Raw genomic sequence first — 14791 nt, forward strand, 5'->3', positions numbered from 1 at the left:
TCCTATTAGATACAGGTTCTCAGTCCAAGATCTTAAACGTTTAGGTGACGTTAACAAATTCTGGTTAACATTAATAAATTGTCAGAAAACCAAGTCCATGATAGTAAGAGGAAAATGTATGTCAGGGAACTTCGTGTCCTCTACCTCAATAGTCGTTAACTCAAATGGAAGTAATATTGAACATGTCTCTGATTTCAAACTTCTTGGTCTGGCATTCTATCAGGACCTTTCATGCAATCGTCAGGTCGAGCAGTCTCGCAAAAAATTGGCGAAATGTATCGGACTCCTTCATCAACGCGAAATATAGTGCACAGGATTATTAAAACTAAAGAACCGAGTCTGCGTTTTACCCTTGGTCTACAGTCTTCAGTCTGCATTTTACCCCTGGTCTGAAGTCTGCAGTCTGCGTTTTACACTGACCAAATCGGGAATCGACCTGAGATGGCCTCAATTTTTCGGCTAGCAAAACGTGCGGTCCTTTCAAAATGGCCGCTAAGTTGAGACAGTGACCAAGAAAAACGGGTGACGCTATATCGAAGGAGTCCGTAGAGGGTAAGAGTACACGGTAATTTTGGTCAGCGAGAAAATTATGAAACCCGCGAATATTGCGAAAGCCCGCGAAAGGATGAGATCTAAAAACTGAAGACAATTTTTAATTAAGACACTAGAATGCGTAATGATGGCGGCGACTAATCATTCATCTTTAAATAAATTTACTTCCTTGAGGAAAACCTTGAAAATTGTTCTGTTGAAAACCAGTACTTCTTGGGTTATTTCGACGGGAAAAGAGACGAGTTCGAGATATGCGAGAGAGGTTTCTTCTTATTAGTTTCACATGCTTTGTAAAGAAGGCCTTGCACTCAAAGGAGTTAAATCACAAGAGGTTTTCGAAAAATGGTGGACAGTGTCCTTTATTTTTAGCTGATTTTTTTGCCTTTATCAATTCGGTATGGGCCTTGTAGAGATTTGATCTTTTGCCGCAATTTTATATAAAAACTTTCGTAATGCACCGGGCGTAAAAGTGTTGAAATATTTAAAAGTATTTCATATATAAGAAAGCTCTTGGAAAACACTCTAAGTGCGTAATCTAGTGTACCTTAATACTTTTTCAAATTATGCATTTGCAACGTCTCCCTCCTTTGAACACAATGGTGGTAATGTACCAATCCAATTTTTTGGCAAACCGTTTACCATCGTAAGCAATGAAACTTGGCATTGCCTCCACGGACCAACAAAGGTGAGAATTCCTTTTGAAAACAGAGTTTTAAATATAATGAAACGTCATGACAGGACGGAAAACGCGTGCACTGTAAGTACCTCCCGCTGTCCCATACAAAGCCTTAGAAAACTTTTCTAAGGCTTTGTATGGGACAACGGGAGGTACTTACAGTGCACGCATTATCCGTCCTGTCATGCAGTAGTATTCGATTTTTGCATAACCCGCGAAACTAGGTATTTTAGTGGAGGAATCCATCGAGCTTTTCGCATACTGAGGAAACAAAATCGGGAAGGTCATTTACATCCATTCACTTCAGAATTCCCCATAAACGTAGGGTGTGTACAATTCCTGAAATTCTCGTTCGTTATTTCACGAATTGTCTGAAGTTTCAGTGTTGACAAATTTTTCGTATTACGTAAGTAAAAAACATTGAACTTCTCTCCACGGACTCAACGCTGCAAGGAGAATCTCTCTCATAATTTACTTTTTAAGAGGCGACATTACCGTCTAAAATTCAAACGTTACTGTTAGGCTTATTAGCGCATTGATAACCTAGTAAATAGCTCAAACATACTGAAAACATTTTACTAGTTTTTGTATATCTTTATATCTTTATCTGTGAGCCACATGTGAGTAAACAAAAACAGAGAAGTATAGTTTGATGGCTTGTTTTCATGAATCTAGGATTTTGGGAATTGCTATAAACTACGCGATCACGCATTTAGTAATATTTCTTCTTCTCCTAATGATCGATACTGGAAGAAAATAGTAACGGCGTAATGCTATTTTATGTGCCCGTTATGAAAAAAAATTGTACTCGCATTTAGCTTACAGGTAAAAATCCCATGAAAATTGTTAAAAAGAAATATATCTCAGTGGTTATTTTATGACAACCACAAAATACTCAAACAAAATCAAGAAATTGCCGCAGGATCTCAAAGCTCCTTTGTTCAGAACGATCTTGAACAATTCTTTTTTGAATTTTTCGTGGGAAACAAGCGCTAAAGCTTACATGACCTATTTTAAATTTAACCGCTGTACTATAAACTTGTGTGTTCGACCCTCGACGAACGCCTTCGATATAGCACGTTGCAGTATCAGGACGATTTTTCATCGTGACTTAGACCACGTGATTAGTCTTCTGCATTGAGCCGGGAAAAAATAGTCCGAAATGGAAATGGTTAGCGGTGAAACTACTTTAATAGCTCATTTAGAGGCAGATCATTTACAGTTGCAGTAAACAATCGTGTTGTAGAGCTGAAATGTCACCAAATTGTGCTTCGCTAATTTAAAAGTTAAGCAATTTCTCGAAAGCTTTGACTGTTACAATATTTTTTACTGCGTTATTGACCAACGCAGGAAACGGCTAGAGCGAAAGAAAAATAAAAAATAACCTCTCGCTTGCCTTCGTCCACGGTGGCACTGCACAACACTCCTCGACAAAGCCGTGAAAGTGACTAAATAGGGTTTTTGGGCAAAAAAAAAACACCTGGTGGGGCCTGTGCTCCATTATGTCACGCACACTTTATTTTGGCTTGTCGTACAAAATTTCAGATTTTATTTAAAAAGATCCGATTTATGATCCGTGATCTGATCCGCGATCCGGTCCGTGATCCAATCCATGATCCAATCCGTGATCCAGTCCGTGATCCAATCCATGATCCAATCCGTGATCCGGTCCGTGATCTGGATCCGGTCCGATCCAAGTTTTGTCGACGCCAGTCCTCGAACGCTTTGCATACTCATGTAAGCAAGTTGTGGGAGACTATCTGTATGCTTCAATCATAGGAGAGAACCAGGTAGGATCAAGGTGAAATTATTCAATTTCAAAACATGGTTAACTTTTCTTTTTCATTCGCCTCAGCGGAGGCAATTTGTGAGATCGATCAAGGGGAAAAGTAAATGTAATTTTTAAAATATGAGTTGTATTGGTGAGTAATTAACGGGTGAACGTTAAGTCTTCGTTGACAGATGTTTCAAATCTTTTGTTTATAGCTATTGCGCATGACTTTCCTTAAACATCTTCTGGTTTAAATATAAAATGTCTTCGTACGTACAGAACATTTATAGCATATATACCTTATATCTACTTTTTGGAAATGAAAGTTGAAACTCTCAATTTTCTCTCCTTTTTCAAAATTATCTTTTCAATCGTAATGTTCCGGGATGACGATACAACATTCGACAAGGAATACAGAAATCGTGCACCAACTCGTGCATGTATCAATTACACGTACGTTATGAATTCAGTGCTTTTGAGTTAGATAGTCAAACGAATAGACGCCGTCTTGCTCCGTGAGTTTAATCTTCGTGATAAATTGTATCTCATGTGCACGAGACCTCAGCTGGTTGCGACACCTGATTAGATTCTAAACCTGAGTGACGGATACAGATGTATTGTTGATGAGCCAGTCCGTAGACTCCTGAATACACTCTAATCTGACACGCAGATGCCGATTTAATTCTCATGATGATGTGGAGAATCAAGCCTAACTGACATCTAAATGGCAGTTCTGCGTTAATCACTGTTGAGCTCTCGTCAACCCGTTCCACTGTTTCTAACCGTTTATCTCCCGAGATCCAATAAGTTATTGTCATCAATGACTACCATACATTTCCTTATGAATTACAGATGAAAATGTGATGTTATAATAAGATAAGCTTGTCTGTTCCCACAACTTTTTTGTGAGATAACTTAGAGGGGAGTGCAGGTAGGGGTACCATGCTTACAATTACCACTGGGAGTTAAATGGATAACAGCAGATCAAATCTACATTTCTGTCTGATGTTAGAATGGAAGTAAGGGTAGTGGGTTTTGTTCTTATGCTGGTTGTCCATGTCTGAAATGATGTATGCAATATGCATAAAATCTGATACAAAATCACACAACTATTTTCAGTTGTTCAATTGAACAGTGCACTTATAATCTGACTGTTTCTGATGGTAAGAATCTACTGGGAGGAACATAATTTTTTGAAGTATATAAAGGAAAACTTGAAATCTTATAAAAAAAGGAAAAAACAAAATTAAATTTTTTTTATGGTGGAAGCTCAACACAGGTTTCATGTGGCAAGATTGCTCAGTTTTAATGTCCTCCTTTCAATAGTGCAAGTGAATGAAGGAGTACAGGCTCTTTTTTTGGTTATGAGGGTAAATTATACATGTAAATTAAGTAGTATAAACATGTGCGTCAATTCTTATGTATATGACTGTATAAATGTGTTATGTTTCCAGATGCAGTACAATGAGCTTGTCCTTCAAGATTTTGTCATTGAGAGTTCTTATTCATTATTGTATGCTGATTGGTGGAGAAGCTGTTCATTCATATAGCAGCTGTGAAGGTAGACTGTTTTCTAATCAATTTTTTCAGCTTTTTTGTTTGAGGTTTTAGATCATCGTGTGTGAAGCACAACATAGCACAAGAGTGTCATGAGGACAAACATCTTCCTTTAACCAATTTATGGACAAAGAAGGAAACAATTTGCCTTTATTTATGATGTTTTTATGTTACCTATAAAGTTTGCACTCTGTGCTTGTGTTAAATTAATTGCAACAGTGGCAAAGTGTGACACAAAAGTTAGGCAGAAAAGTTGAGAAGCCATATACATTCCAGCAGGCCTAGGTCAAACCAAGGAAAAAAAACATAGAAAAAGGTACTGCCAAACAATGTGAAACTCCTGTTGAAAATGTTAGGGTTAGGGTCAACTACTTGAAAACAGAAGTGGGTCAACATGTATTCTGACTTAAAAATAGTCTTCATAACCCTAAAACTCATTCAAGAAAACTTTTGAGAAGGGGAAAAACAATTTCCATGAGATTATGAACATCCACAAGCTCAATTACTGTGCAAAAAAAAGCTTCTCTTGATTTCTGGAAGATAAACCCTTTGTATATAATGTTATTTGACTGTGTAGACCATCCATTCAATTTTTCTCTTCCATGAAAGGCTTTCCTGAATTTTTTTGAACACTGTTGTAACATGTGTTTTATAAATATTTGCCTGACTGTGTTCTGTTACCCAAACCTTCATTCTGTCAAATACATGGGGCTTTAATCCAAAATACAACAAACACAATTCACACAAACATCTGAAACCTTTTGTGTTCCCTGCATGACAGGTAGATCAAGCATGTGGCATAGATAATGCTTTTTGTCTTTCCTAAGTGCACTTTCAAGCACAGGGCAGTGTTAAGAAGATGACAAATTTATATTTGGTGATAAAAATTAGACAAAATAGTACTTATTGTTCAAGGGAAATGGTGTGCACCCAAGGGGTAAATGTTTGCACAGACTTTTACTTCAACTTTTGGTTGCCCTCACACAAAGAAAGGAATTTGTACATTTGTTTTCACCTCTTTTGCATTTGGAATGGGTATTTTAACAACATCAAGGAAATTGTTAAATGCAAGAATTTCTCACTTACTAATATCATTGCCATGGCTTTTGATTTAAAAGGTGTTTGCAGAATACATGGTCTTATAACTGATTACATAAAAACCATATACTATGTTAGAAAGCTTTCTTCTTCTTTTTTTATTTATATTTAATGACTGAACAAAGAAAACAATATGCACATGCAGTTGCATACATGTATACTCCCAGAACCTGAATTCAACTTATTATGAGCCCAAAATAAGAAAATAAAACAATATAATTTCCTAGGCAGTTTTTTTGTGTTCTATTGAATTTCTGACCTGTCAAATTTAAAGAACACCTCTGTAGTACCAGCCCTCTTCAACAGACACCCTTGAAAATATTTCAATATTGGCCCCAGAGAGCAAATGCATAATATATATATAGTAAGGTTAAAATACCAATAGAGGGGTCAGGAGTTACTGTTATTTGCTGTCAGTTATTGTTACACAAAGATAAACTCTTAAATTACTGAGACTAAGCTGCAGCAATAGTTCATTCAATGAAATGTACATACACTTTAATATTGTTTTAATATCTAGAATTAACAGTTGCAAGAGTTGTCGTAGCCTCACCATCAGATACTATCAATCATCATTTATTTCAGTCAACTAAGAACTTCTGAAACTGTCGACATTATTATTACCAACTTTTTAAAAGGCTCTATTAAAAATGTTTGTTATAAATTATATCTTGCTGTAGTTACTGTTATGGCATTTGGAAACCATTGAAATTTGCTTTTTAGAAGAACTTTCCTAGGTGCATAATATACTGGTGACTGTTTTGTTCTTTGTTAGACAGTGTCATTATGAAAATGATAAACATGGATGGAGGAGGTTTGAATTATACTGTGCTTTTTTTTCAGGGTGTGCCAAATTTCATTCAAATGGAACAAATGTAGATGAAATACTCATTGATGAAAGAAATAACCGATTGATTGTTGGTGCCAAGTAAGTGAACAGAGATTAATCTGTTTTGATTGTTCATCATAAAAATTATTTACATTTTAACAAGTCTTATTTGTGTGAAGTATACACTGTATGTACTAAAAACAAGTTTAATCAGGACTTATTGTGATAGTCAAGCCAAGCTTTCCTTGACCCCTTCTTGTTTTGCTCTTTGTAACTCTAACTACATGTATGAAAAGGGTGTGTACGAGGGCAGGAATCTGCCTTGATGCTCAAGTTTTTATTATGCAAGGGAAAAAAGAGGTTTGCTTTAGGCTTTATCGTCAATTGCAGTTACTTTAGATGAAAGTGTCATACAGTTGAGGATAATAAAGGGCTTCAAATAATTGAGGAATGGTGCTAGTCATATTGTCTGCTCAAACAATTTTTTTATGCTCAATTAGATACATGTAGCCTTAACCAAGATTGCATAGTACAAGCTACACATACATTTATAAATATCTTTGAAGGAAATAACCCCACACAAGTGGGGTTTAAGGGATCTGTTATATCTATCAAATATTTTATGCAAATAACAGATAAGCCTACCTCACGTTATATGGCTTACCCTGAGTCAACCATTTTGGAAACAGTTTGGAATATTTCGGGTCTCACAGTGAGTTGTAAGAGACTCTTGGACTCTGCCTTACACATGTATGTTTCTGCACATTCAGGGTTCAAAAATTAAAGTGGAAGCCTAATTTGTAACAAAGAAGTGTTTGCCTTCCTAGAAGTCAGAAACTCCTGTGTGAATTGAGGTGTCTGATGAAAGAAGAGACAATTATATTTAAGATACTGTAGTAAGCACACTTTCATTGGTTGATTGGTGTGTTTGTACCTTCATTTGTCAAAGTAATATTGGTAAATATTTTATAAATGGATACAGGACTTTTTCCCATGTTCACTTTACCCCATCCAAACACTTGGGGGGCTGGGAGAACTTCCCTCATTGTTAAATGAGGCTATGTAAATCCAGAGGTAGTCCTCGATTGCTTAAATTACAAATATTCTCTGCCTTTTTCCCTCAGAAATTTACTGTTTAGACTTGAGCTGACTACATTGCAGTTACCATCAGTTCAAAATGATGTAAGTATGTAGTTAGTGAGAGGTACATTGTATAGTGAAAACCTCGTAATATTTACTTTTAAGCTCATTATGTTTTTCCTTAATTAAAAATTCTTCAGAGAGGTGAACATTGCCAGAGAAATTGGAATTTGACCTTCCCCCAAACTCCAGCTGTATGTAAAAAGTGTATGATGAAAGATGAATGTTGTGCCTCTTCCTTAGGTTTAAAATTTATTCCTATCACATCTTATGTAAAAAACCTGGTGGGATATTTAATAAGCATAGTACATTGAAAAATCTTTTTCCTTGGCTAGGATGCATTTTGTTTATGCCAGTCTATATTTGTTTGCTTGCTGTGTGGTTTTGTAAATGTTTTGAAATAATCAAAGTGGGGAAACTCCTAGTTTCTTACCCATGCAGCTCCTACTTGTGTGAGTGAATGGTAAGATTTGGCAAAATTTGATAGAAGATCATTTCTCATCAGCTAATTGATAAAAATTTTATCTGCTCTTGCATTGGTACATTGGAAAAAAATGAACTGCTAACCAAAGCTAGAACAGAGATGTGTGGGAAACCAACAGTAAAACTATTCACCAGCTAGAATCAATTGTGTGGTGATCCCAAACAAACAAAATATTGCTAGAATTTTGGGTTTCTTATGCTGTTTTATCATGCTTCTCCCTCTTCAATGAGTTGATATCATTTACTTTCAGACTCTGAAAAAAAATTCACCAATGCTGAGGCCTAACTGTCACTTATTGGCAAATCTCTTTCAGCTACCCAAAATATTTAAATCAAAGAATAGATAAATGTTTGAACTGCAATAAGATACGTAAAAAAAAATTGGCCTCTAAAAGTCCACAGTAACCTCAAATAAAAGTGGTTCCATTCCTTATTTTAAGAAACTTCTCAAACATTGTTTATGTAATTGATATGATATACTTTTTAAAGTGACGTACATGTGTATTGTATATCTCATGTGTGAATTATAATTTGTGTTTTGGGATCCTATTGTATTTTATATTTTGCCAAGGAATCTTCATTCCACCACCTCCTTTAGTGCCTCACTTTTATCTTAGGTTTCAATGTGAGGTTTAGATATCTTTTAGACTCATTGCAAATAAAAACTTGAAAGTGATTGGACAGAAGTTAATTCAAACTATGCCAGCTTGCTTAAAGGAGGTTTGGGTATGAGTCACTGAAACCCTGAAACCTTTTTCTAGTGGTTGAGGTCCATTTTCAAAGAAATATGCTGATTTCAAGGATTTTTCGTCATTGATAACAATACAAATCTTTAAAACAGATGTTGTTGATTGCATTTTATGATTTTACCATAATTCAGAGAGTAGCTCTACACCCAAGTCAGGAGGCATTGGAGGCATGCTTAAGCCTGGGACAAGGCAAGGTAAGCAGTGTGTGGAGGAGCATTTGTTAATTTATCACACATTACTCCGGTGACTAAAGAACTGATGTTTTGTTGACTCAATCCAAAGTAAATCATGAATAAACTATGAACTAAGCTAAAAAGATGCATATAAATTATAAACAAATAGAGGAAATAGCAAAAAACAAGTTAGAGCAATTTGTGTGCTTTAAAAGGCCAAATAAAGGAGACTAAAACTTTATGACATTTAGTAGCAAAAGAAACTGGTTTTATCAAAAAACAAAGACCCTTGAAACCTAAGACCTAAGATACAAACCCAGACCCAGATACAAAAACCCCTTAATTTTCTTTATTTAACTTAGTCTTGTTATGGTTTCTCTTTGGAAATATCCAACTCCAGTTTTAATCTTTCCAATAGTGATAAAGCATGCAATCAAACACGGGTTCTACATCAAAAGACCTTGAAAACCTGAAGACCAAAAATTTTCAAAATAACGTGCTAACTTTGAAATAGCTTGTTCTTTTGCTATTAGAAAAATTTAAACCAGAACTGGATATTTCTGGTGGCAAAACACAATAAGATCATGTTAAATGAAGGAAAATTAAAAGGGTCTTCCTTTTTTGGGTTTTATTTTTCTGGTCTTTGTTTTTCAGGTCTTCATTTTTGGGTTATCAGTTCATTTCCAGGTCTTCATTTTGGGTCTTAGGTCTTACATGTAGGTCTAAGCATTTCAGGGGTCTTCAAAAGAAATTAAGTTGCATAGAATTGCTTTCAACAAACTTAAGTCTTGCATTCACGATGTTTAAGTGTAGAAATTAAACTAAAGTATGCAAGTAATGTTGCACAGGACATGATAAAATTATTGAGTATATGGAAGGAAAAATTAATTACCTTGGTGCTATAGCCACTGATATGTTATGCTTCATCTTAACAAAATACAATATAGAGGGTTCAATATAGTACTTCTCACACTTATATGTATCATTTTAGATTTCATCTAAATTCAAATGATTAGTTCATAAACAATCTCTGGCTTTTTTGTTGTGCAGAAATGTATGGTTACCTTAGTAATGGAACCAAGTGCAAAGTGCCTGTATTTTTGCTTATTTAAAGAGGATTGATCACAGAATCTCATTCCCCATGTTGGTTTTTTGGGATAAACTTGCATTTTGTGATGCCTTTTTTTATTGTTTAAGTAATGTATGTAATAGCCAGGATAATTCGTTTTCTGGTAACGGAATGTGACAGTGTACTTTTAATTGGTTTTCTTCAACCATTGGGAAGCATGTAGGACAATAATTATACTTTCTTTTTCAACAAAATACTGTATCATGCACATAGCCTTCAACTTGCATTATTTGGAGAAATATGGTATTTACTCAGTCAATAATGTGGGTTAGCTCCAGTATATGCTCAGTGCTTTTGTTTATTTTGTCATAAGTATACCTGTTAATTTAAGTTTGTTTACTTGACCTCACATTCATGAAACACTCCTATGAAAATTATTGTATGCACATTTTTCATGCTGCTGACATTTTCTTTCCTGTAGGGCAACTGCCAAAATTATATAAAGTTGATACTCTTTGACCAACAAGAAAATATTTTTGTTTGTGGTACTTATGCAACTGCACCAAAGTGCTGGAAATTCAAGGTTAGTAGTGTTAACATGCTGTACACTGTACCTTGGCTGTACAAAATACACTGTCGACTTTAAAAAAAATTGTTGTGAAATATTTTGCTTTAAGACATTACTTATGGGTTTTACTTTTATTCAAACATGTAATAATATGAAGTAGTACAATGGTACTATATCAAAGGAAACCTTTGCCTATTTCAGCCCCAATTCCATATAATATTTCTCTGTGAGTCAAAAGTGATAATAGAGCAGCATCCAGCTACAAGGGCACTAAAGATCTTATATAAAGCAATTACAGTGTACCATGTTCATCATTGCTCTGAATAAATTTTGTTGTTTGATTACCATACTTGTCTTGACCTCAATGGTAGTATGCCAAGCAATAAGAATGCTTAATATTAAAGCCATGGCCTTGTCATTGACTGCTCTATCATTGTGCAGCAATGACTTATATCATATTTTGCCATGATTTGAAATGAACTTGAGAAGACAAAGACATTACTTGACAATTTGTTTGCTTGCTTCTTAACTTCATCACTCTACCCTTCCATTCGTGGACTTTCAGCAAGTCCATACATTTTTATTTAAGGCTTGCACATATTGGTTCCATGTGAAGGGTCTCGATGGGGCCAATAGCTGATAGCTGAGAATTGGTCCAAATTTTCACAATCTGCTAAGAAATAAAGCATATATACCTGATAGTTGAAATCTGAGATAAGCACTTTTTTGCTGAGTGAAAAAAAAATGGAAATTAAAACTGTATACATGCATGTTTGGTTTACACATGATTAGTTCTCAGAGAGATATACCAGTCTACATCATGTGCAGTCAGATGGGAGATCTTTTCAATGGAGGATTTTACTCAAGAATAGGTTCATGGACAGATTTTAATGAGGTTTCTATTTTCTAGTGGTAATGGGGTTGTAAAGACAGTTGGCTTTTCTTGAACTAAATCATTCACATGTGATACCCTCATTTCATGCTTATAGTTCTTATAATAAATTGATGATTCTTATTACAGAGTTGTGCAATAGATATTGTTTGACAAAGGTGGAAATTTTGGAGTCTTTTAAATTAGTCACCAATAACAATAATCGCCAATAATATTACCTCCAAATTTTTCTCACTAAAGATCTAACAAAAATTTCCTTTTTCCCCTATTGTTAAAATCTAAAATGATATATTTTTTTATTCTAATAGATTTTAGTGTTTTGAGAAGTATGTGATATCAGTCATTTCCAGCTTCCTTGAGTGAGATTTACTTTTCCAAAGGAAACAAAATAAAGAAATCATAAAGTTGTCTAATAATTTCATGGTTTGAATGAAGTGATGACAAGAGGTGTATTGTTTAAAAGGTTGCTAATTAAGCACTTAAGAGCTGCAAATTCCCCAGATCAAAAACCAAGATGGTTGCATGATTTTTTTGACAAGTTTTTGGTATTGTAAATTTTTTATTATTTTGATAACCCAGTTCCAAGAGCCTTCATCTTTGATTTTTCCCAATGGAAGTTTTCAGTGGGGATTAGTTTTTCTTGCCTACCTGCCTTAAATCACTTATATTTTTTTCATTTACAGCTTTAGCACAGCATCCTCTTAAATCATGTGATTTATTTATTTATTTCAATTTTTTTGGGAATAGGTAGATGTAAAACATTGTAGTAGGTAGATGTTAAGTTAGTACCTGTATATATACTTAAATTATTTTATAACTTGTAATTCCTGATGAATTAACTGTGTAAGCAAAATTGACTTGACTTCTTGATGCACTTGAAACTGTGATCCCTTCAGGTGTAATTTATAGGCATATCATTGTTATATTATTATTTTCAATATATTTGTTATAATAATTACATTTTCCAATGATTTATACAGAGAAATAATTCACTGAATCCGCAACCTGATGCAATCAATGGAGATGGAATAAGTCCATCTAGTTATCAAGGCAAGGTGACTGGGATCTTTACAAGTATGTATGCATGTCTCCTCTGGAAAAAATTAAACTACAATTAAATTCCCTTCAGAGCTATGAATAAGGGCTGGTTGCTGGCCAAAACCACCACTAACTGTAATCTGCACTCTCTAGCCAGGTACTTTCAGGTAACTTTTCTAGATGTGCTATTGAAATATAATGCAATTATTGGAATACCATCAAAGAAACTCCTTAGCATCATTTCCAAATTTAGTAGTGAGTATAATTGAATGCATCATTTAGCAGAAACATGTTTAGATACGTAATCTGGATTGGATCACTGGAGGGATCAGGGACAAGATCACTGATTGGATCACAGGTCCAGTCAGGATTGCATCATAGATTGAAAAAAAAAATTGGAAAAATCAAAAAATCAAATTGTTTAAAAGCAAAAAAATAAAAGTGGAAAACTGAAATATGTTAAATAAAAATTAGAAATGTTGCACAACAAGCCAAAATATAGTTTGTGTGACATAATAGAGTGCAAGCCCCACTGGAAGGTTTTTTTACCCTAAAACCCCATGTAGTTACTTTCATGGCTGTGTCAAGGAGTGTTGTTCAGGGCCACCGTGGATGAAGGCAAGTGAGAGCTATTTATCATTTCATCAGCCAGTTATTATTTAATATTATATCACTCGCTACTTTTCATTTAATCAATATCATGTAGCACACTCTAGAGAAGAGGTGAAAATTGAGGTGGGGGTAAGATTGTTTAAGATATGACTACAGGAAGCATGTGAACAGTTTATGTGGTCCATGGTGTACCATTAACATTAATTAGTTTCTTTTAAGATCAGTCTAGTTCTGAAATGAGTATGTATCTGGTCAGACTTGGAAAAGTCTTCAACTTTCTGAGAAAGAGGATAAAAAAAATGTGGAACTGCATTTGACTAACTTCTTAGTCAAACTACGAAGGTGAATAACATTGAAAAACATTTAGAACTGTAGCAGAAAATATGGAAAGGATAGGTTCATGAATCAGACCAATGAAAAGAATATGAAAAAATTAATAAATGAAATGAAAAAATTAGAGAGAAACACTGAAATATATTAGATGAAAAGTAAAGATATGCACCAAGCCCAAGTCAAATTCAAGAGGTGAACCCTGAAATAAGATGCACAGCGGATGAATAATAGCTTTAGCCAGGGAGTGGGTGAGAAAACTATTCTAGAGTGGCCACTGTGAGCAGAATATTTTATTTAATCAGGTCCAATATCCTTCTAGGTTACCTGTGATTATAATATCAATGGTAAACTACCATAAAACAAGTCAACATGGTGACAAGCATGTGAATTGAAACTCAAAAAACTTAAAACACTAAAAGCACATAAAAACCTGATGATGTCAAACAATTTCTTTTTCATGGGGGTAAGTCTATACTTTCTAAAGATAATTATGAATTTGGAATATGATCTTAATTCTCACTGGAAAAAAACAGAAGAAGTTGCTCATATTTAAAAGATATATGGCTGTTTCACAAAAAGTACAGGAATTATTTTCAGATTTAAGACATATTGGTAACATCTATTGTCTGAACAATAACGCAAGGTGAGAATAAACAACATTAAAGCAAGGCTCATGTCCTTGAGCTTTCGTACAGTTCAGCTGAGAGGTACATGGCCCAAAATGCACCAATAAAGGGTTGAAAAAAGTGTGCAGATGCGCACAATTTTTCAAAACACACCCAAACAACACACTCTGAAGAAGCTCATTAGTAGTATGAGGTAGTCTTTTGTTTTACCCTTTGTTTAACCTTGAATGGTGAGTTAGATTTATTGACAAAGGATGGATTCCATTGTTGATGATATTACTTGGTTTTGTCCCATAGTGTTTGGCATCAATTCATTTTTGAAATGGCTTGACTGCATTGTGAAGAAAAAGGGAAGGTTGACCTGCTGGATACCCCTTTAGAAATACATGCATACATACATTTTATTTCAACTCGAATTATCAGAGTAGCTCTGTTGAGCTAATACCTTTGAGAAAGAAAAATATTTAAATCAACTAAATTATTAAAATACATTAGTATTTGTGTGCGCTGCCTATTTCTGCTCTTACCAAGTGGGTCACCATTGAGTTGAGAGATGCTCTCCTTGACAGCAGCGACAATTTCAGCAGTTGGTATTTTGTGAAGGGCAATAGCAAACTTCAGACCC

At 34.8% G+C, this 14791-nt stretch overlaps 1 protein-coding gene across 7 annotated transcripts in view; it reads left to right on the forward strand.

Moving 5' to 3' along the window:
• The first annotated feature begins 2754 nt into the window (after positions 1-2754).
• Positions 2755-14791, forward strand: part of LOC113668496 (semaphorin-1A) — a 57724-nt gene continuing 45687 nt past the window's right edge. For 4 of the 7 annotated variants that reach the window (XM_089203779.1, XM_089203777.1, XM_027184403.2 and 1 more), the window contains exons 1-7: positions 2974-3452; positions 4454-4560; positions 6498-6582; positions 7608-7665; positions 8987-9049; positions 10579-10680; positions 12538-12631. In XM_089203779.1, coding sequence (XP_089059905.1) covers positions 3319-3452; positions 4454-4560; positions 6498-6582; positions 7608-7665; positions 8987-9049; positions 10579-10680; positions 12538-12631 — 643 coding nt within the window. In that variant the 5' untranslated portion in view covers positions 2974-3318. Of the gene's footprint in view, positions 3453-4453; positions 4561-6497; positions 6583-7607; positions 7666-8986; positions 9050-10578; positions 10681-12537; positions 12632-14791 lie in introns of all 7 variants that reach the window. The other 3 variants (XM_089203778.1, XM_089203781.1, XM_027184402.2) reach the window with 1 other exon arrangement.

The sequence above is a fragment of the Pocillopora damicornis genome, chromosome 4 (genome assembly GCF_964200805.1).
Source record: "Pocillopora damicornis chromosome 4, jaPocDami1.2, whole genome shotgun sequence".
Classification (NCBI taxonomy): domain Eukaryota; kingdom Metazoa; phylum Cnidaria; class Anthozoa; order Scleractinia; family Pocilloporidae; genus Pocillopora; species Pocillopora damicornis.